At 30.2% G+C, this 23,782-nt stretch overlaps 2 protein-coding genes across 7 annotated transcripts in view; one reads left to right on the top strand and one right to left on the bottom strand.

The window, feature by feature from the left end:
- Nucleotides 1–3,852: 3,852 nt before the first annotated feature.
- On the bottom strand, nt 3,853–7,345 carry LOC129909394 (general odorant-binding protein 70; the record flags this gene model as incomplete). Its single annotated transcript, XM_055986480.1, has 3 exons — nt 3,853–4,224; nt 6,912–7,111; nt 7,186–7,345. Coding segments are annotated over 3 exons (648 nt in total), but the record flags the coding sequence as incomplete, so codon positions are not given.
- Nucleotides 7,346–10,010: 2,665 nt separating this feature from the next.
- Nucleotides 10,011–23,782, top strand: part of LOC129912697 (2-oxoglutarate dehydrogenase complex component E1-like) — a 45,204-nt gene continuing 31,432 nt past the window's right edge. For 5 of the 6 annotated variants that reach the window (XM_055991063.1, XM_055991065.1, XM_055991062.1 and 2 more), the window contains exons 1-4: nt 13,993–14,179; nt 21,780–21,885; nt 21,954–22,106; nt 22,168–22,341. In XM_055991063.1, the coding sequence (XP_055847038.1) occupies nt 21,790–21,885; nt 21,954–22,106; nt 22,168–22,341 (423 nt within the window). In that variant the 5' untranslated portion in view covers nt 13,993–14,179; nt 21,780–21,789. Of the gene's footprint in view, nt 10,252–13,992; nt 14,180–21,779; nt 21,886–21,953; nt 22,107–22,167; nt 22,342–23,782 lie in introns of those variants that run through there. The other variant, XM_055991061.1, reaches the window with a different exon arrangement.

Below are 23,782 nucleotides of genomic sequence, written 5' to 3'. Positions count from 1 at the left end.
CTATGAGATGCACAATGCACTTTACCTACCACACCAATCGTGCCATAATGCGAACGGGAAGACCTGTGGTTTTCGTAACTACTAATAGCCCTCTTTCACTTCCCATTTGAAATTTTCTTTAGCTCGATGAGTTGAGCGTTTCTGCAGTGGCCGCCCGGTCTAATAGGCGGAATTTCTCTTAGTTGAATTTGATCTCCAACGAATTGGGTTGTAAGATTGCAGACAGCTTGATCTCGCTGGAAGCGCCTATTAAATTCATTGAAACTAGGGAAAATTTTATTTTCAATTTTACCTTAACAAATTTTTCTCTATGACCCACATTTCCTTAGTTTATTTGAAAATACTATTCCCTTAAACGTAAAATCCTCTTTGGGTTTTAAGCCCCCAGTGACCACCCTTACCGTTCTATGAAAAAAATGTCACTATTAAATTTTTTCCATTTAATTTTTTTTTGTATATTACTTTAAAGCTACCGTAAAAAAGGAAACACAGAATCGCTAAATTTCCAAAACATAATTGGTCGTGTTTTTGCTTCTCTCTATCTAAATTAAAGCAAGAAATTTGTAGTGATCCAAGAATTTATGATTTATATCCTTTTTAATCAATTCAACCTACTTTTTTTCAATTCAGATGTTGTGTCAGAAAATTATTTACAAAGGTGCTGTTAATTAGTTCAAATTTTATTTTTAAATCATTTAAGTTTTAACAAAAAAAAAATCACGCATACGCCACAGTGTCCCACTTGATAATATATTTTTAAAAAGTCCATGTTTTCGAAAATTCTCTTTCGTTTTTAAAGAGTAAGATCTTAAATGATTGTGAATACAAAAGCAAATATTTCAGCACACCGATAAATAGTAAATAAATAATACAAATTATTCGCATTATAAATTGAAATATGGTGATCAAAATTAACTAGCTAAATAGTTTTTCATCACTCAATTGGTTCATAAACGCGTTGGCATGTTTCTTCTTTATTTAATAGTGGTATAAGTCACATTTTGCATTCTTTTCATAAAATATTATTTAATAATCCATTTATTTTATCAAAAACAAAAATTTAACTGATTTGTATGTTCAAATATAAAAATTGAGTAAGTACCCATCCACTGACTGCAATATGTTATTTGGAAAAGAGATAGCCTTTAATTGCGGTTAGTTTAAAAGTCAACTTAATGGTTTTTTTTACATGGACTTATACCACTTTCATATAAAACGACTCATTTCTTTAATTTCTTACTTTCTCCTATCTGTTTACCACAAAAGGTTGTAGTTATTCTAATTAAATATTTGTAATGTGTTTAAATATTTGATGCTTTTTAATTTTCCATTTTACACCTTTATTTTAAAAAATAATATTTTTGAAGTGGGTTACTATGGTGTATGTGTAATTATTCACTTTAAAATTCGATTTAACTTATCGATCTTTTAAAACTATTTTATGACCTATTAAGTCTATGAAAAGCAATAGTTATTGAAAATTTTAAACATGCTGTGCCAAAATCATAAAAAAAGAAAAATCTGCAAATTATATCGAGCTTAGCTGAAACCACCCTGTTTTACTATAGGTATTCATATGAATATTTTGTTTTCTTCTCTAAGTTTCCGTGTTGTAGTTTTAGTTAACTTATTACTGTCTATTAATATTTTGGAAACATTAATCATTCTATCATTTATATGAGATTTGCTATTAGATTTCTAGATAAGAATCTTTCTTAAGAATTGTTAATAATATTTCAAACTTGGAAATATTAGAGTATTTTCAAAATAGATTAATATAACGGAAATATGTTTATAATAATTTTCATTATAATGCACATTAGTCGTTAATGAGTGAAGTCAAAAAGTGTCTGTAAAAGTTCTTTAAATGTGATCATTAGTTGGTCGGTGAAATGAAACAAAAAGTTTTGTCATTATTCATAGCAAAAATTCTGACTGACGGTGAATGGCGACTTTGAACATTGAAGACTATGTATGACGTTTTGGGTTTTTTTTGCAGAGATGTAGTGTGAGTGTTTGATTTATGTTGAACTTCCTGGCCAAAAGCCACACCCAAATGATATCTCTTTATAGTCTAATGCTCCGATCAGGTCTGACAACTTTTTCATAAACCAAGATTTAGTTTGGTTATCTTTACTCCTTCCAAGATGTAAGTTCCTTATCAATTGTATGTTACAAAGTCCTGTTTAAGATTTCTTAAATATCCCAACCTCACTAAATATCACTGAAAACCAAAGCTTGAAAATTTTTAAAAGTAAACTTTTATCAATGAAAATATAAATGAATACAATCATCACAATTTATTAAAATTAGTTTGTGAACATAATCCAGTCAAATAAGGGTTTAACCTCGGAATGAATGTTAGTAGAAATTTTTTTTGCTCAATATCTTCCTTTTGCCATTCTATAACATATCTCAAAAGTCTAGAAAAATCTCATGTCCGCTTGTCGCGATTTCAAGGTCAAATCGCGAAATGGAGATTTTCAAAATTAGCAAAAATAGGCTATGGTATTATATACACATATGATACATGATTCCAAGGTATTTTTTAATTCTGATTCCAAAAAATCTAAAATCAAGGCAATCTGACGTCTCTGAAAAAAGTTATACCTGTTTTTCATCTTTCAACCCATATTATTATAACAGTTGCTAACTTACTACCGAAAAACCCTTAAAAGTAATGGTAGCGGAATCATATTTTGCATGAGGGTTTTCATATCCATTATCATTAAGAATCAAAACAATGCAATGCAAAAAAACATTTATATCTATGACAAAATGGTATTTTTTGAGAAAAGGGGAAATTTTGGGATGTGCACTAAAAACATTCTGGTACAATCTTGGAATTAGTGCTAATAGGCTAATTTTTTTGTTTCTATCTTTGTTTGGATATTCTATAACTTATGTCAAAAATCTAAAAAAATCTCATGTCCGCAAGTTCTAATTTTCCAGGTTAAACTAAGTTAGGTGCAGATTAAAAAAAAATAATAAGAAAACTTTAGATTCTTATATGTACACCAACATAACCCATATCATTTCAAGTAATTTTTTAACCCTGATTCCAACAAAACCCACAAATAAATCAATATGACCATCCCTGAAAAGTAATGTACCTTATTCATGTTGATCTGACACAAATATCTGAAGAGTAGTTTTTCAATTTTTTCAAATCTGCACCTTATCTTTCAACCAAGAAAATTAGGACTTGCGGACATGAGATTTTCTTAGATTTTTGAGGGTAGTTAAAGAATATCCAAACAAAGATTAAAATGAAAAAATTAGCCTATTAGCACTTATTCCTAAGATGAACAAGAATCTTCTTTAGTGCATATCCTAAAACTTGCCCCTCCATAAAAAAATACCATTATTTCGTAGGTATATATATTTTTTCTAATGGATTGTTTTGATTTTTAATAATGATGGATTCTAAAATCTTCATGCAAAATTTGGTTCATCTACCATAACTTTTAAGGGTTTTTCGGCAGTAAGTTTGCAACTGTTATAATAATATGAGTTGACAGATGAAAAACAGGTATAACTTTTTCCAGAGACGTCAGATTGTCTTGATTTTAGATTTTTTGGAATCAGCATTAAAAAATTCCTTGAAATCATGTATCATATGTGTATATAATACCATAGCCTATTTGTGCTAATTTTGAAAATCTCCATTTCGCGATTTGACCTTGAAATCGCGACAAGCGGACATGAGATTTTTCTAGACTTTTGAGATATGTTATAGAATGGCAAAAGGAAGATATTGAGCAAAAAAAAATTCTACTAACATTCATTCCGAGATTTACCCCTTTTTTCTCCTTATTTTACTGTATTAACATACAAAATTATAAAGCATTGTTGGTAACTGTGCTTTGTTTTTCATTCATAAAAAACACATAAAACCTTTATGGGAAAAAATATTCCCATATCATTATTATATTATCATGCTTGCCGGAAGTGGTCCAAACAATAGCCAGTGATTTGATCCGAAATACAGTCGAAAACATCAAACGCCAAGTCACAACTTTGGCCCTTTTCGGGTAATTTTCGTCGATTAACATGATATTTAACAGTAACAACATTTAAACACTGGTTAACAGCTCGCAGAGTTGCCATAAAAAATCCATGTTCGTTGACACCCTCCGAATAGAAGTCTACAAGGCCATCTAGTGTTGGCCATCCCATTTGGTCGATAGCATTGTTTTTTGCATACACGCAATGCAGCAGGCACTGTAAAAGAAGATTTATTTAGTTTTGTATTGTTTTTAATTGACTCTTCACTTGTGCTAAAAGAGATGCTTGTTGAGAGATCATTTATGGGAAATTTTAACAAAAATAAACATTCTTATATAAATTCGTTAACATGCACATTATGGATAAGGGCCATGACTTTCTGCATAGACATTTAACATTGAACAATTACATGTTTTTTTTTTTTGTTTGGTAGGAACAAAAATTACACTGATGGAAAAGTAACAAGAATATTGTTTTTAAGCATAGCTTTGATTGATCACTTTTATTTCAAACATCTTAATTCTTCTACTTCTTGGCACTGATATAACTATTAGCATTGGCACGAACAAGAAACTCATCTAAAAAGAAACGGGATGTGATAATTTGTTAGATAAATAAAAAGATCATGGTAATTGGCTGAAACTAGTTATAAAAGATGGACTTTTGTTGCGTTGTATTTGTGTCCAAAGTTATTGAGTTGCAAGAAAGTCGCAAATTATTTTATAAGTTCTTATTAATTTATAAGTTCTTATTTATTTATTAACTGAAGCTTGAACCTAGAGTTTTGAGAATTGAACTAATAGGTGGAATGTTCCAAGTTTTAGTTTTTATTTTGCCAAATGTTAATATTACGGATAATTAAAGTTTCTGTATTTAAATTTTCATTGAAATCGGCTCGAACAGTGCGTTTTGGATATTAAAGCTCGACACAATAAATTGTATTTACAACGATATATAATTCTGGTTATATCTGTAGTTGGTACAAATAAGTTGTTCTTCAAAGTTTGATCAAGAAATACATATACAATTTTTTTAAAGACAAAATTATTGGATTTTTAAGACCGTTTGTTCCTCCCCTCACTTAAAAAAACTTTGCCTCCACTTTTCAATCATTTGAAAAATTAGGTAAATTAGGTGGTCTTACTTCGACTTATTTGCAGATGAATGCAGAAGAAAATGGGGAAAGTCACCACATGATTTCTTCTCAAACACAGGACTTAAAAAAACCAGGAATTGTTGGGCGCATTTAATTGCGGTTAGTTTAAAAGTCATCTTAATGGTTTTTTTCTACATGGACTTATACCACTTTCATATATAACGACGCATTTATTCAATTTCTTGCTTTCTCCTATCTGTTAACCACAAAAGGTAGTAGTCTTCCTAAAAATTTGTGATGTGTTTAAATATTTGATGCTTTCTAGTTTTCCATTCGACACCTTTATCTTAAAAAATAATATTTTTAAAGTGAGTCACCACGGTGTATGTGTAACTTTTTGTATTTAAAAATTATTCACTTTTAAAATTCGATTTAACTTATCGATCCTTTGAAACTATTTTATTACCTTTTAAGTTTATAAAAATTGTGGAAAAAGAAAACTCTTTTCAGTTGCAAATTCCATCGAACTTAGCTGAAACCACCCTGTTTTATTATATTCATATGCATTTTTCGTTTTCTTCTCTTAGTTTCCGTGTTGTAGTTATAGTTTGCTCATTACTTTATGTTGTCTATTAATATTTTGGAAACATTAATCATTCTATCATTTATGAGATTTACATTTATATTTCTAGATAAGAATCTTTTTAACTTGCAAAAGGAAAGACCATACAAAATTAACACTTGGAAGGGTACAGAACTAGTTACATGTTTTGGAGAACAATTCCAAGATGTAGGTGCACACTACACAACTACAATATTTGTTCCAGAAAAAAAAATTCAAGATAACCAAATCCAAGATCAAAACGATTGTTTATAAATATAGTACCATCGTGATCAAGAGTAATTTTAAAGCAAGTTGCTAGTTAGCAACAGGTGAATCGAAAATCTGGATAACACCCGTAACTGACCTCAAAAAGCAGTCAGTACCCAAAATGTTCCTATGTTTTTTCCGTAAGTAGGTATTCAAATATCAAAAAGCTTATATTAATTCTAGAACACGCGTGCTCAATAAAGTGTAAGAATTTTTACCGCATTAAAAGACTCCTCCTCTTGCCAATTACAACTTAATGCAGGTTTTACCAATTTATCTAGCAATTTATTTTCCTTGAGGTTAAGTTATGTTTTTTAGCGGTGTCTTCAACAAAATATAGCTGCGATTGTGTTTTCTATTAATTTGAGGTATATTACGTGTTAATAATAGGACCTAAAACACTATTTTGGGGTACCCCTACTACTATTTTTCAATGGATTCTCTTTTTCGTATGTTAATTAAGCCTTAATTACATTGACCTAAAAAGTGAAAAAGTACAAAAGTGAAAAATTTAAAACTGGATTTTTGATGATTTCTCGAAATGAAAAAATTACAAAAATTCTGCAGAAAGCTTATTTTTGGTCTAAAAAACCATTTGAATACTTTTTTTCCAAACAAATTGCGCTAGCGAGAAAAAAAATATTTTCACTTTTGTCCACACTTTGCAACTAAGCCACTAACTTCTCTTATAAGCCAAATTTATTCACTCTCCATTTTATTAAAAGTCCCCATTAAAAATTTCAATTTTATTTTCTCACAGTGTATAACCAAAATCGCAGCCCACGACCGAGACCAAGACGAAGACGCCAATAAAATTGCAAGAATAGGGTTAATTATATTGCATTCACACGGTACGATCAAAAGTTATTGTTTTGGCCAAACAAAAATGACATTGCACTTTTTAAAAAAAAAAGAATACTTATAATGCATACATACCCCAGCAATACGTTTGTCTTCATATGGAACCAATGTCGGATGGTAAATGTGGCTATAGCTTCTTCTTTTGGCTCGCATAAGTCTATCGTGATGGTTATCAGGATAGTCATATGAATGTGGATCAAAACTCTCATCACCATAGTCATCTTCAATTAATTTTTCATCATCGTTGCCTTCGTCTTTCAAAATTTGATAAGCTTCTGAAAGTAGAAGGGTGTTATCATTTTATTTGTGGGTCCTTATTTTTAGGTGTTTATAGGACTTTTGGAATTACCTTTTATCAATTTATTCTTGACGTCTTCTTGACATTCTTTTATATATAATTCAACCCTTTTGGCCGTTCTTGGAGGGTTTAAGCATTTGGTTTTCTGGAAAAAAGGCAAATTTAAAATTAAGGCATAGTTGAGTAATTTTTGGTCTGTTGCAATTAAGTGTTAATTTTAAACCTCAAGTCACATTTTTCGATGGTAACTTTGATAACTTTGAAATTTTAACTAACCAACCTTAGAATTTTGAGCTTGAGCTGCGTTTAAAACGAATCCAATTATAAAAGCAAGTAAATAGGTACGCATATTAAATTAGAAAAAACAAAACACTTTATCCACTTGAACTTGAAAACAAAGACAAAAATAAAATAATGTTGTAACCTCTGAGAGGACTTGGTTTCAAATGAAATCGAAATTTTTGTGAGTATTTGAGATGATGAGAAAAACTTTCTTCTCTGTAACTTTCATTCATATAGGTTCTGGTTATTGAAAATACTAGTTGCAAGATATCATAGAGAAGCACTCCTATTATAATTGAGGGGGATTACGTCGTTGTGTCTTATAGGAAACCTGTCCCCTGCTGAGTTTGATAATGGAGTCAGTGTAATGCCAAAGCATTGCGCGGGTAACAACTCATAGTTTTCCTTTTAGAGTATTAGTTAGTTTTTGCTTCTATCAAGATTCCAAACATAGTATTATTTTTATATAAATAAAACATTAATATTGTTTATTGAACTTGCGGGTTGCGTCAATTTCACACGTAATATCAATTTAGCTTTAAAGAGCTTCAATTAGCCATTTTTTTGGAGACTCTGCTCGCTATTCCATCAAAATGTTGACACTTCCTACTCAAATAAGAAGAATGTGGGAAACTCATGTATACAGTGGTTCAAAAGTAGATACAAATCCTTTCATCAAATATTTCTTATAACACCTCATAAGAAAGTAATAAAACCTTAAAAACGGTTGATAGGTTGTGTAGTTTTTTAAATCTTGTTGATTTTGTATGACTGACATGGCCAGGGCCGAAATAACGGGAGGACAAATGGGAATATAGCTCTGGGCCTTAGCAAGGGCTCTTTACAATAGCTACAATAAAATTCAAATTTCTACAAATAAACACCGCACAAAAAAAAAAGGAATACAAATAAATAAAAATCATAGCGAAAGCAAAATTCTTTGCATTAAAACAAAAAAAAATCTACACCGTCACTGTCCCAATATTGCTAAACATTCTCGATCTCAATTTAATGAAAAATTAATCATTTCATTTTTACAGCTTCGACAATTTTTGTTTGTTATTTAAAATGCGGCTAAAATAATATTGAAGTTAAGATTTGGGAATGCCACATGTGGTGCATTTGAAAATCCTATACCCCACTTTAACAATGAAAGAAAGGCTTAATTAAGGGTCAATTGCCGTGTCGCTATGTCGCCATGTCGATATGTCATCATCTCGCTATATCCATAAACAAAAAATACCAAGACTGGAAACTCGGCGGTCAACTGACGTTTGCCTACAAGCTGGGAGGTGTGGTGAATGTCGTGAACCTATCGTTGTGTTCGTGTTGGATGTGTGGTGAATGTCGTGAATCTATAAATGTGTGCGTGTTAACGTCATTTACCAACGTGGTGGCTTTCACATATATTCACAGACAGCACTGTACACAAAAGGGTTTTGGGGGGAAAGACGTACGAAATTTTCCAGTCTTGGTATTTTTTGTTTATGGCTATATCGCCATGTCACTATATTGCGCCATTTCGCTATGTGTCGCCATGTCGCTATGTCACCATGTCACTATGACGCCATGTCGCAATGTCGCTATGTCGCCATGTCGCTATGCTGCCATGTCGCAATTTCGCCATGTCGCCATGTCACCATGTCCCAATGTCGCCATGGCAACATGGAAAACATGGTTCAGCTCTAAATTTATGACATGGCGAGTGGGATAAAAAAAAAAGCAAAAATGAGCTGTCAAACGAAATGAAATAATTTGCAATGAAAAGACTTTTTGGTGAATTTCCGAAATTATATCATTATTTATGTTCTAGTCGAAACACGATTTTAATGTTGACAAAATACAAAAATTTCAAAGTACATAAAAGCCTTAAACATTCGTCAATATTTACAAGTAGATACCTACATAAGTAAAAATATTTTGTTTTCTCCGTTTTTTTGTTTATGACCAAAATAAAACGAAAATCAAAACATTGCAAAAGGTTTGTAAGTTTTTATAAGTCGGAAAAAAAATGCAAACTAACAAAATCATGCCTATTACCGAAGACGCAGATGCACTGCGGCGGGAGTGAGAGTCACTTTCACAACATTTCGTATTACCGAAGCCGCCGGTGCGGAAGTGATAGAAAGACATTTGGCTATGTAAGTGTCAACAATGACATATGTCGGTAAGCAGTTTAGTGTGTTTTCGTGGATGGATAATACAGTTCATCCCGGGGAGTTCACAGATTGAAATTTGATTCGGTTGCGGATCGAGTAGATTCCCGGGGACTGAGTCACTGCGTCTTCTATAATAGGCATGAATATAATTTGGAAAATATTCACTTTTGTACTTTTTCCATTTCTAAAGGCCAATGCATTTTGAATCACCCTATATTTTCTTAATATAATTCACAATCAACATTTTTATCATACAAATTTCATCGTTTCATTGCATGCTCTAAAGAGCATATATTCCAATCCTAGACAACAACCATTTTACTTTTCATTTCAACTCTATCCAACTTCATAACATTTACCAACCTGACAAACCAAAAAAAAAAAATTCATTTATCACAAAAAAAAATTTAATTTTTACGTTCACTGTCTTCATTCACTCGAAAAATCAAGTGGGTTTTGCTTTTCGGCTCAAGAACTATAATATTTTTTACAATTTCCGATCGGGATCGACCCATATATTTTGTTTAATTAATTTAAATTTCTTAATCAACTATCATTCAACCAAAATCTTCGTCTTCAAGTTAATACCAAGTGAATCATTATTTCGATCAAATAAACAAAAGAAAAAAATTATCTCATAATCCCGAGGACACCTAAAAAATAAGGAGAAAAAAAGGTAACATACAAAATAATTTTATTAATTATTCCAAAAAAAATGTAAATGATAACATTTATTAGATAAAAATATTTTTATTTTTAATTTTTAATTTGATAAATCTTTATTTTTTGTCTTCACGTCACCAAAATTTTATGATGATGATGATATTGCCTAGCCTCTCTAAACTCTTTCGGGTGAAAGTTAATCTCGAAAATAAAAGTGATTTCGAGGATTTGTTATGTTAACAAGTTCAGTGACTGTGTGTCGTCTTGTTTGCAAGTGAATAGAATATTTGCCACAACCAGAAACACGTTGCGAGCGACAATATCCTGCTCAATATCGAGGGCGTGTGAATCACCCTCGATAACTTCTGTCAAATCATAACAATTCAGAGTTAGCAAAGCTTCTCAGGAGAGAATGAACCAAACAAGAGCTTGCTATTATACATGTGCTCATTGAGTATGAATTTGTTTGGTAAAGTTCTTTGGGTTCCTCTAATCTCAAGTACTTTGATGGGGGCTCGTTTATTAAATTTTTTGTATAACCTCCCTCCTTCTCTACCTGACACCAAAATAAAACAACTACGTTCCCTTTTTTTCTATAAGAACTTTATGTCTTTCATAATCAAATCAGAAAAAGAAAAAAATATTTGTCCTTCCGCTTTTTGGTCTATAAGAGAAAATGTCATTGAATTGCGCAAATAATTTATTTGTTTGCACACCTCCTCTACTCGCCGTCATAACAACAAGATAAGATTTGATTCTAGAAAATAAGAAATTCTCTTCTCATTGCCCGAAAAAAAATAATAAAAAGTTGATTACGTATGTAGATAATGTACAGTAGTTGCCTCCTTTTCTTCTTCACTATACAACACGGCTATAGTCATTTCCACCATTGTCACCATGTCAGTGGCGTATTCAGAAAAAAAATTTGAAGGGGGCTGACGTGTAAAATTTTTCAATTATTTTTTGTTGCTCTTTTAATTTTTTGTAGACCTTTTAAGTAAATAAAATCACTACGAAAACATTACTGTTAAAAAAAGAGCCAAGTTCTCCTGACGCAAAAAATACTGAAATGTAAAAGCATACCAAGTTCTAAAGTTTGGTGTCAAATTTGTATCAACAAAATTTTGATTGTTCTCTTGAAAATTTTTCTTTAAATTACCGATTTTTAAAGTTATTTCAAAAATTGCCAAGTTAATAATAAAAATTTAATTGATACAAATTTGAAACCAAACTTTAGAACTTGGTAAACTTTTACATCTCAGTACTTTTTGTGCCAGCATAATTTCAACATAGGAGCACTTGGCTCTTTTTTTTAACAGTAATGTTTTTGTAGTGATTTCACTAATTTTTGCAAGGTATTGCTGTAGAATTTAAAATCTCTATATTTGATGAAAATTCAGCGGAAATGTGCGATTACCACGCCCCTGTCAATTATTCTCTTGAAATTATTAATCTCTCTCAAATTATTAATTTTTTCCTTTGTGTAAACTACCAATTCTGCCATTCTCCCAAATTTCAAGATTCTACGATAATCAGAAGTGCTCTATAATATTTGATGAAAATTTAATTAAACTTTCAACTCTACCATTCTACCAAATTTCAAGGATCTACCATATACAGAAGTTCTATTAAATTTGATGAAAATTCAGTGAAAATGGGCGCTTGCCACGTCCTCTGGCTAAAATTCTCAAATTGTAAATTTTTTCCTTTGTATAAACTACCAACTCTACCATTCTCCGAAATTTCAAGATTCTGCTCTATAATAAAATTGATGAAAATTCGATGAAAATGGGCGTTTACCACGTCCCCTGAATTGAAAGTCTCAAATTTTCGATTTTTTCCTTCCACATGATGAGATTTCACAGTGTAAAATTTCAAGTTTCTACGATAGCGGGAAGTACTTCATAATTTTGATGATCTGTCAGTGAGTCAATTACGATTTTCGCGATTTTTTAAGACTTTTATCTCAGAAACTACTCATCGTACAAAGCTTAAATTTGTGAGCAGTTTGGTTTTGACCAGCTCAACAAATGAAGCGAGTTTTTAATTACTGGCTTTTTTGGTGTGGAAGTTAGAGGGGGTCAAAAATGGCACATTCAAAAAATTGCCATAGGAGTTGTTAAGTTTTTACAATTTATTCTGTTACGTTTAGTGCCAAATTAGGATTTAAAAATTCGAGTTAATGAAGTAAATTATTCTTAAAAGGAGACCTTTTTTAAAGCAATTACATAAGAATTATATGTTTACACTTTTATTTTTCAAAAACTTATTAAAACATTGTGAAAATTATAATTTTTTCAGTTTAAAAAGAAATTCCCACTAAACCAGGCGGGTTTCCCATTTTCTCTTTTGATGTCAATATTCCCACAAAAGGGAATTTTTCCTACGATCTCCAGCACTGCTTTAGTAACATCTTACTGCTCTCAGTAAACTTCTACTTCTGCTACCATCTCCTTCTTTCGCATTGAAATATCTATTTTTTCAGAGTTCTTAAAAGTCTAAAGATTTTACACAAACAGAAAGTAAAGCCGTCCTAAAAAAAACTTTATTTCGATTTGAAATTTAATGTAGTTTTTGGAGCAAAAAGAAATAAAGTTTTTTTTAGGATGACTTAAGATCTTTCTGTTTGTATAAAATGCCACTTAAATTCATCCTGATTTTTTTTTATTATCATGCTTCTGTAATCTGTCATTTAATTATTTTGTTGATTATTGTCTAGAGCGTTGTTTTTAATAGGTTTATTCAAAAAGTATAACAAGTAAAAAATTACAAAAACAAATTTATATTAATGTGATATTTAAAAATTTTAAATATTTAAACATTTTAAACATTTTTGTACTCTTTTCACTTTGTGTTTTGATATAGTTCAGACTTTAAGAAAAATTAAAAGATTTTTAAATTCGATTTTTTTTAAATATGTATTACAATTCTTGTTACAATAATTCAAACTTAAATATAAGATAAATTTGTGGTTATTACCAAATTCAAATTTAAACTACTTATACTTAATCAACATTTAATTTTTTAAATAGATTTATGAATGATTGTTAGTTAAATTAATTTTCTGTTACAATTTGAGGTTCAGGTTTAGATACCAGCAAATTTAAAGGCCGTGTGTGAATTGGGTTAAATATTTTACCTCTATTAAATGTTTGACACTATTGAGGTGAATAAAATAATTTTCAGCTGTATGCCTTATTGTTTAATATTTTTCTCTGCCTCTTTTTGCCATGATACTCCTCTTTAATAAAAAAAAAAAAAAAACAAAATAAAACCATCTGCCAAAAACATTTAACCTAAATTTAACCGAGTTGGTTACTTTTTTTATGCTATGTTATTTTTAAGTAAATATCACGCATTGGATAAATCTTATGGTTATTTTTTTAAGACAACTTAATTAACAAAGGTTTTTTTTTTGAATACATAATTTAATGTAAAGAATTCCCAACAATTTATTATACTCAAAAAACGGTCGATAGATACAAAAATCTGATAAAAGGTACCCCAACACTCGAGTATCGGACCTCCATCTAAATCTCTAAGATTTACGAAAAAGTTACAGTTAATCATGTACATTATGACGAAATTACTTAAATAATTACTTTAACTTGTACGCTTGAGGGGGTTTGAGTCCCCTGAGCACCCCCCTTCAATACGCCACTACCACCATCTTCAATCCAATTCGATTGAAATCCAGTGATTCAAAGCTCTGCGCTGCTACTCACTGAACCACCACCAAACGAACACAGAACTTTTTTTTGGTTCTCAGTCATTACAGAACGTTTCCCTCGACCAGAAGGGGAATCGAAAAAGCTCTCGTCGTCGCGTTAAATAAATTTTCTTATGCACTTCTGACTGCCGTGCATCTGGAAATTCACTAAATAAATCTATTCGGTTGCAACAAAAAAATATTTAAAAAAACCAATCACTGAAATCACCTGGTTAGTAGTTATCTCGTTGAAATAAAAGTTTTAAAATTTAACAAAAGAAAAACAAAATCGTTTAGAAGTAAAAAACTCGTGACCCAAATTGAACTGAATTTGTCTCGATTTTTCTTGCCTTGGAGAAGCCCTTCCCTTCTTTAGGAAACTAGTGTTAATTTTTGTTCTCATTGATTAACAAAAAAAAAAAAGAAATATGTAATTTCATTAAATTGTTGAATAATTGAAGTTCATGAGACAAGTACAAGTGTTTTTTTTTGGTTTCTTAATTATTTTATTTTTTGTGTGGAACAACTGTACTGAAAAAATGAAATTTTTAGTTATTATGTAATCAAAAAGTGATTTGCTCGAAGGAATCTTTTTTGAATCGCAAAAAAAATAAGTTTATTTGTGTTCTCACGAGATTGAGATTCAAAAATACTTTTTGGTTGTATTTTAAGTTTATTTTTTTTGTTCTCTTAATTTCTTTTTTTTACATAACTTTTGAACTATGGTCTGGTATAAAGGGAAAAGTTTATTAATCTTGTCCATTATGTATTCAATTTTTCATTATAAAAAAAGAAAATTCATGACTATGTAGTTAGTTTTCCAGCAAACATTATTTTCAAGGCCAAGGCCAAAAAGTCTGCATTTATAATCAATAATTTAGTGTCGTTTCGTTTTTTATTGATTGTTCAGTTGATACTTGCCGAACGGACATGATTTTTTTTTTGTATGTGCAAATTTAGTTTGAGTTAATAATGGTTTGCTTGTGACTTTTGCTTGTGATTCTCGTAATTTGTATTTTGTTTGTTGGCTTTTTCTCTTCTTTTTTTTGTGCTTTTTTGAACTTATTTATTTTGGCATTTAATTTGACTGAAGAAAGTTTATTCTAAGAATATATCTGCTCTTTTACCTTTGAACAGTTTATAGGTAATTGTGATATATTTTTGAGATTTACGTGTTTTGCAAAAAATGAACAGAGTTAAGGAGATATACATAGGTACAGATTTGTTTTGCATTAAATTTGGCGATTACCAATGTCGCAGTTAGTTCGGCTGAAGTAATGACAGGTCAATTAACGTAGACAATGACGAATTGAATTCTTCAGTCAGGCAGCATATGAATGATATACCTAGATCGATAATTCCGGAAAAAGTGAAAATGTCTTCTAATGCTGATGTACCTGAAGGGTTAATTCCAATGCTTAGGTTTCCGTCAAATGCATACTTTTTGTTGTGTGACCACCTGACAAATTGAATTCAGTGTTAGTTTAAGGCCGGAAAAAGTTCACAAAGGAAAATCATATAAAAAAGACAGGAACTTTAAATCAATACCTGTCAACTTTTTATCAATTTCAAGGCCGTTGACGGGAGAAATTTATGCGTACACATACCTTCTATGTATCTGGAAAAAAAGACTAATTTTGTCATCCCTGCAAAATAATTCGTTCACCTCACCCAGCATGGCTGTTATGCGATTTGTCATAACCCTTGGCATTTTAGTTGTAAGGTGGAAGTATGCTCTCAAATAAACTGAGTATGCCTTGATACTTGACTGTTTTTTTTGAGTATGTTTTTTTTTTAGGTTTAGGTTATATATTTCGGTACCGGCCTTATAAAAGTCTATGGATAAGCAAGCTTTATTGGATTATTGAATAGATGCACAGTAATAGGATAACACCGATTTAGCTGGATGTACATAAATCTTATTACCTCAATTAATTCACCTAAAGTCTTATTAAGTAAACGACTTAATTATCGCAAGGGTGGTGCAAACTTTTAAAAAAGCCCAATCTTATTAGGATTTGCTTATTTATTCTAGAATATTATAAAAAGTGGTTGAAATTTTGCATAAAAAAAATGTAATATGTATACAAGTAAGAAAACGTTTATGTTGGCAGAAGTCTAAATTGTAAAATTCCATTTAATTGCGGCAGCCTCTCCTTTCCTCCGCTTGCTGCCTCAATCAATAAGTATTGTGTTTACTTAATAGCTGAATAACATTGAGCTTTTACTAAGATAAAATGATTTCCATTCAATAATATAAAATAATAATAAAATGTGGACATTGGGATGAAACTAATTCACGTAACATCAAGCAATTATTTGCTTTATCAAAATCAAAATTGTTCGAACAGCATTTCTGGACTACTTTCTCTAAAACTATTTGCTGAATAAGTTTCATTCAGAGCAATTCCGATATTCGACATTAATCGTTTCGTTCTCAGTTTCAGGAGGGAACACAGCGGATAAATTGACGACACGTTGACATGCCACGTAAAATTACCTTCGTTTTCTAAATTCTTTTTCTATATTTAGATTACAAATTTGTATTTTGATTTGTTGGTCGTCACAAATGCAAGAGAAATGCGAAGTTGAATTCGTTTCTTTTTTACTTTTCCGGACTATATACCTTAATAGTTGTAGCATGTTTCTATAAGGTACTTCATCTAAAGATACTTGGCGGATGTTGTTAAGAACGATGCAGACTAAGGTAGATGAATGAATCTTAATCAGCTTAATCAACTAAGGGCCATTTGCTGAATCGAAACTTAAATAATTTATGTTGAACATAAACTCTTATTCCCTACTTTTTCCTCTGCGTAAACTGTCACATAAGGATTTATTTAGAACTTAAATGCTTAAGTTTCGATTCAGCAAACGGGTTTAAGAGAAGAGAACAAGCTAAAAATTGAGTTAGTTTACGTAGTTCGTCTCAAGACACTTGCATGTATCTGAATTATGCTGCAAAAGCTTGATACCATTCATCACCTTTTTTAACAAACTTTTTTATTTAATTTTTCCCCGTGGCTTTGAAGTTCATCTGTTCTTATATCACAAAAAGATTTCGCTCACTGAAAATAAGCAAATAATAGAGTTCTTGGGTTAATTTCATTTGCACTCAGAAATCACCCCCATTAAAAACGAAATCCAATTGTCTTAATCTAATAGAACCAATCAAATTGTTATGCCTTTTTTTACCTCACTTCAGAGCGCCTGTTTTTTTTATAAACGGTGTTCGCTTATAGACTTGCTGTTGCTACTTCGTAAAATAAAATCAGCAAATTTATTAAATCATTTGCAATGACATTTGTTTGCTCTTTTTGTCGAATACATTGGATATTATGTAGCTCGATCTTTTTTTTTTCCCCATGTGATTGTGATTTCTTTTCAGATTTTTTACTTGTAAATGCAATCATCATTGAATTTTAAAATCAATCATTTTGTTAAGTTATATATTTTTTTGGTGTTTTAAGTGACATTTGAGCAAAAAAGTTACGATGTTCATGGATAGATTTTTGTCTTAAAAATTTCCAAAAGAAAAAAATACAGAGTTCTGAGAAGAATATCTGATATTAAAAAAATATCTGATATCTCACAAATCTCCTTCTTGAACTTGCCTATTATTTCAAATAATGCTCCAGCTTAAACGAATGTGTCAATAAACCTCGAAGTTAGGGTTTATTTAACCAGACATCTATGTAAACATTTCATGGCCTAATATGGAAATGCATCGGCACAAGTATCATTTATGATTTCTCGCAGTCGTTTATTCAACTTGTTATTTGATTAACGTGTCTGAGCAAATTTCGACACACATGGCACATTGACAGACAATACTTATTGTGAATTAACGCACGCACGCAGTGCAAACAACCACAAACATGTGCGCAAAACAAAATTTATTTACTTGTGTAAATAAAATTAAATGCTTCTTGGGCAACTTCTCTTAAAATTTATAACGCAAGTGTAATTGAACAAAGGGACAAACAAAAAAAGGTATTTTACCAAACAACAAACTGTAATTAAAAATGAAAAATTTGGTTTTCTCAAATGAAAAGATTTCATTTTCAAAGATGAACAAAATTTTTAACTATTTTAATTAAATATTTATGTATGAATTTGAGGCAAGACACTGCATGGAGGAGCAAGGCCTAGTAACTAATAGCACACAAGCATTCTTGCAGTCTTCAGCCACACTATTGAGCCAGGGAGTACTACACGCGTATTTAGCGTGTAATAGATTTTTAGTCTTCCTTCATTTTCCGAACATAAATTTAGTTACAGGAGTAAAATGAGTTAGGAAGATTTTTCATGACTAAAATTCCTGTCAACTTAAAATGAAATTACATAAATTCAACCTGCCCATTATCCGCTTAAAAAGTGACAAATTGTAAAATGCCGATCAAAAAATGGCAGACTTTAACTTTGAACAGTTAAAACCACCTGTTGCTATATGATTTTATTTGTTTATTTTTACCGATATTGTTTTATTCAATTAAGTGTTTTTTTCATGTTGATAAAAATGTTTGTGTTTTAAAAACTTTAATTTATGAATATACAGCCAAAACAAATGGCAAATGTGATGCAATTTTGTCTACCATCTGAAGAATTGGATTTGTTTTTTTAAGTTGCATTCAAATCTGACTTCATTTTCATTTAGAAAAGCTTTTGCAAACTTAACAACCTCATTAAATTAATATTTATATAATTAAAGACAACATGAATGTCACAATCAAATTTGGGGTTGAAAGTTTAATTATTATTTATTAATATTTATCTTTTTTTTGTTTTTTTTTTTGCTTGGTTAGTTGGTTTGTTGCTGAGGGGAGTGGTTTAATTCTTATCCAATAAGATAATGTCAATCAACCGTTTGTGTGGTTTTTTCTACTCCTGAAAACCACATAATGTACATGCCTCTGTTTATACGAAAAGAAAAGCTTTTTTCCTTAAACTTACGTACATATTATTTAATCAGGTGTATATTAGCATGAATACGCAGTTTCCTGAATGTATATCAATATAGAATTTATCTGTTGTTTTATTAGTTTTTTTTTTGAAGAATTTCAATAATAAATTATTGACGAACGAAATGTATCCATATGTGCAAACTTAAAAACCGTTTCGACTAAATCACGTGCCAACAAGGTCTTTTGTCTTGGCATTGATACAAAGGCAAAAAAAAACAATTTAAATATACCTCAATAATAAACAGAGTCAACATAACTTATAAACAGTTGAATTTTGTAACTTGTGTCTAGAAAACGCTTATTTGTCAAGCAAATATACATACTTCTAATTTATGATAACCAAAATATTATTTAAACATGCTCTTATTAAATTAAATTTAATAAAAAAAAGAAGGTTAATGTAATTGAAAGAAACAAATATTTGCTATTGATCACAACTCATAACGTATACATCTTAGTAAACAGACCGAGACCAGCATTATAATAATTACAGTAATCTGACTTTATTTATGACGGCATCATAGACTTGCAGGCGTCAAGGCAACATTCAATTGCCTCCTTTAGCTAGCTCAGTCTACAGCCAGCCGTCTTGAACTTCTTTGAACCTAAATTGCAGTAGTCACATGGCTTGATATTTTTTTTTCGAATATATGAATTAGTTCATAAAACAGTAAACAAGTTTTCACATTCTGTTTATACATAATATTAGCTTGCCGCTCAAATTTATACTAAATATCAAAATTGAATTAAAAGTACAATGCATGTTGCCTTCATATTGTTCAGAAATAACCCTTCCATTCAACCATTACGTTGCCGCAATTTCACAATTTTTTAATGTTGTTAGCCTTAGTGATTGATAACTTATATCAGATTCTACTTTAATCATAACCGGATATAATAGTATTATTGCAAATTGTATTGGTAAGAAATAGAAAATGTTAAATACAGTTTCTGTTAGTTGAACATTTTGTATTCTATTATTTTCTGTTATATAGCAACAGATAGATACATATCTGAAAATATCAGGTCGACAACCAAAATAAATCTAATTTTGAAACATTGCCCTTTTGGACTTAAGTCCAAAAGTTTAACTTCGATTTTTTAAACTTGATTTTTTCAAAAATAAATAAACAAAATAGAAAGTTTTTTTTTGCATTGCTATTCATCATTTCTTTCTTGTATCAATATGCTTAAACAAAACAAATTAAAAGTAATAAATTGCAAGAATTTGCCAAATTAAAAACAAAAAAAATTAAGTAAATCAAACAAAAACAAAACATTTGCCGAATGAATAACCTGTTTTTAACGAAGAAAAAAATAACAAAAATAATAAAAAATTATTAAAATTATATTATATATTGGATAACCTGTTTTTATTTATATTTGTTTCGTTTTATGAATTTTTTATATCGAATATATTATTATTTTCTTTTAGTCTAGATCAAAGGTCGTTTAGGCGCTATTTTGAATAAAAAGACAATTTTATGATGTGTATCACATTTGCCTAATATGTGTTTCAGTGTTACCTTATGTTCATTGATGAATTTACATTTCCATATATCGATATAAACAACGTTCTGTATTGAGGTATTTTTAACATTGTAAAAATCCAAAAATAGAATCGAGTTATGTTGCGGGGCCCCAGCAACAAACATTTGGATAACTTTTTAACTAGGATTTCTTATGTGATTTATTATTCAAGAATCTTTAAGAACAACTCAATTCAAAGAATGTTTATTGGTTTCAATAATTTGATTAAAGACACAAATAAAGAAAACTGCATTAAATGAACAAGATTTAACTTGATGGTACACTATGGCGTATGCGTAATAATTTTATTATAAAAAATTCATACTTTATTTAACTGAGAAATTAAATTGACAATTCCTTGTTTGATCGGGCTAATCAATAGAAATATGCACTTCTTCATGAATAACCAATTAATTATAACAGTTTACCACTGCACAATTGGCCTTTTATCACACCAACATTTTATATTGCAAATAATTTCTTTAATAGATAACAGTAAATAAACTATTTTTTGATCAAAGTAAACTTGTAAACACCGCTTTTGTTCATCAATTGGTTGATTTAATAACAGTTAACCTAAGGTACAGTTTACAATTATTGTTTATCTTGAGTGTAGGTTAATAAAATTACGGTTATTCAAAATATAGAATTATTAACGTTATTGAAAATAATTAAGTTAAAAAAAGATAATGATTATTTTTTCAATTAGAATTATTAACGTTATTGAAAATAATTAAGTTAAAAAAAGATAATGATTTACTTTCTATTAAATAACTATTATGTCCTGAAATATGATTTGTGAGGTAATAGTCGTAAAATAGTCATAAATAGTAATAAAGTTGGTAAACTACTCAAAAGTAAGTTACTCTAATTCGAAAAATATCTAACAGTTCTTTATGTAAATTGTCGACCGGTATTTTCAAATGTGCAGGTTTTATTAGCATGTTTGTTTATTTTGTTTTCAACCCTTCCTTCCAAAATTGATAACATATAATGCTAACACCATTTTCGAGGAAAGAAATTGTGTTGAAAAAAAGTGTATTTCGACAAAAGTTCCTAAGTTAGAGAAATAGTTTTTTAAAGGATAGCAAAAAGGACGAATCTTTCCAAATATTGAAATAGCAAATAAGCCTATCGATTAGCTATTCAAGAAAGAACAACCCCTCATTTCTACTTTTTGAAAATTCGGCTTTGTATTCAAATGGGACAGAAAAAACCTTCTCCTGAAAAATTTGAAAAAAGCACTTATGGAGTTTTGAAAAAACACTCCTCAACTTGATTTAGATCTTTGTTTCTATTCGTTCTTTTTTCAATGTTTTTTTTTTTTTTTATTTTCAGAAAATAAAGAATGCATAGAGCAAGTTCAGCGTTTAGTTTGGCCATAGCGCCAGCTGGAAATCAACATTTTGCAGCATGGCTTCTACGTGGATCAAACAAAAGCAAAGTGAGTATTAATTATTTTCTAGTTCCTCAAATCAAAATTTTTAAATGCAATATACATATTCTTCTCAGATCGTGAAAGATATCCTACCGGCTGCATCAGCTGCATCAGTAAGATTATACAGTTCTTCAGCAGCTTCTGAACCGTTTTTGAATGGCACAACATCCAGCTATGTAGAAGATATGTATAATGCATGGCTGCGTGATCCAGCATCAGTTCACATCGTAAGATAATATATTCGATAAATTTATGAAAATTTTACAAAAATTATGTGTTGTCTTCTAGTCCTGGGATGCTTATTTCAGGAATAACACCTATTCCGCACCACCCAATCATGCTCCAATGGAAAGGAATACCCTTCCACTATCTGCGATTCAATCATCGTTAGAAGGTGGTCGTCCAGATGCTAAAATGATTGATGACCATTTGGCTGTTCAGGCTATCATAAGAAGTTATCAGGTAAGAATTATAATGCAATCAAGAAAATACTATTATAACAGATTATACATAGTTGCAAATAATTAAAAATTCCAACAAAAAATTATACCCTCCAGTTTGTTTTGCACTATTCAACATAATTACTCTCACAATTCCATGTATCATAAAAATCATTTATTATTTTTTGTATTTAAACATGAAATGACAAGTGAACATAAAATGGGCACGTTCAGGAAATATTAGGGACTAGATATTTAGGTAACGTCATCTTCTGAACGAAGATTTAAATAAATTGACTAAATTTTTTTGGATCTGATGTTATTGTCAAACTTCGAAAATTATTGAATAATTTTACAGATCGCATGGGGCAGAAACCAAATTTCACTTAACTTTAATAAATTAATATTATTAATTATAACCGATAATGCACTTTTTACTCGTTTTTCACATAAATAGATTTAATTTTGCTAACATAATTCTATAATTAAAAACAATCAGCTGTCATGTTGACAAAAAAAACTTTCCTAAATTTTTAGGGAGAATTTTCTTGCCTAACTTTCCAGTCAGCGTTCCAATAAAATTACCTAAATTGGAAGGATTTTTTTTGACAGTTGACCAATCAGAGAACGAGAAACTACCTAAATATTTAGTCCCTAACGTTTCTGAACTTGCCCAATAATATAAAAAAAACAACAATACACCTAAATTATTTGAGTTGCCAAACTTTTTTTTTAAATTAAATTTATGCTATGTATTTATACACGATATTTCAAACACTATATATCGCGATAAGGCCTTCCTATAAGTCCTTTTGTGTGGAAGTTATTTAGTAAATATAAAGTGGAATCAGTGAAAGTTTTAAACTTAGAACCGTGGTATACACAATCGATTAAAATATTGACGCTGCGTGCATTTGCTATCGAAAAATTTCTTCTTCATTTGATTAAAAATTAACTTTTGAATCGATTAATTCACGTTATCTCAATTCTGCTATGTCCAGAGTGAAGTTCCATGTCCGATTCTCTTTCTATTTTTTATAATTTTAAAAATCTTCTTTCTGAAGCTTCAAAAATAGGGTATCCCTCCCTGATATCCACCAGATGCTACACCAGCCAATTGCTCGTTTCGAAGATGTGGTGTCTCGTTTTTTGATAAACAAAGTAAAACTGATATTTTTTTAGTTTGCGTAAGTCGAGGACTGCCATAAAGAGCAAAGGGCTCAAAACACTTCACTGGTGTAATTTGAAACTCTTCGGTGATTAATACGTTAACCTTTTCATGATTGCTCATGCATGTCCATCATCATCCACACAAATTTACCTTAGGGTGTTACCTAAATTAGATTTCTAGAATTTCTATTGATTGAAAGCTTCAAAATCAATTAACCCAGCTCCATATTTTTAATACATTTTCTTTGGATCAATTAATCTCCAACTCCATATTTTTAATACATTTTCTTTTG

This window comes from Episyrphus balteatus, chromosome 2, assembly GCF_945859705.1.
Source record: "Episyrphus balteatus chromosome 2, idEpiBalt1.1, whole genome shotgun sequence".
Classification (NCBI taxonomy): Eukaryota; Metazoa; Arthropoda; class Insecta; order Diptera; family Syrphidae; genus Episyrphus; species Episyrphus balteatus.
This window is presented reverse-complemented; position numbering and strand designations above follow the sequence as displayed.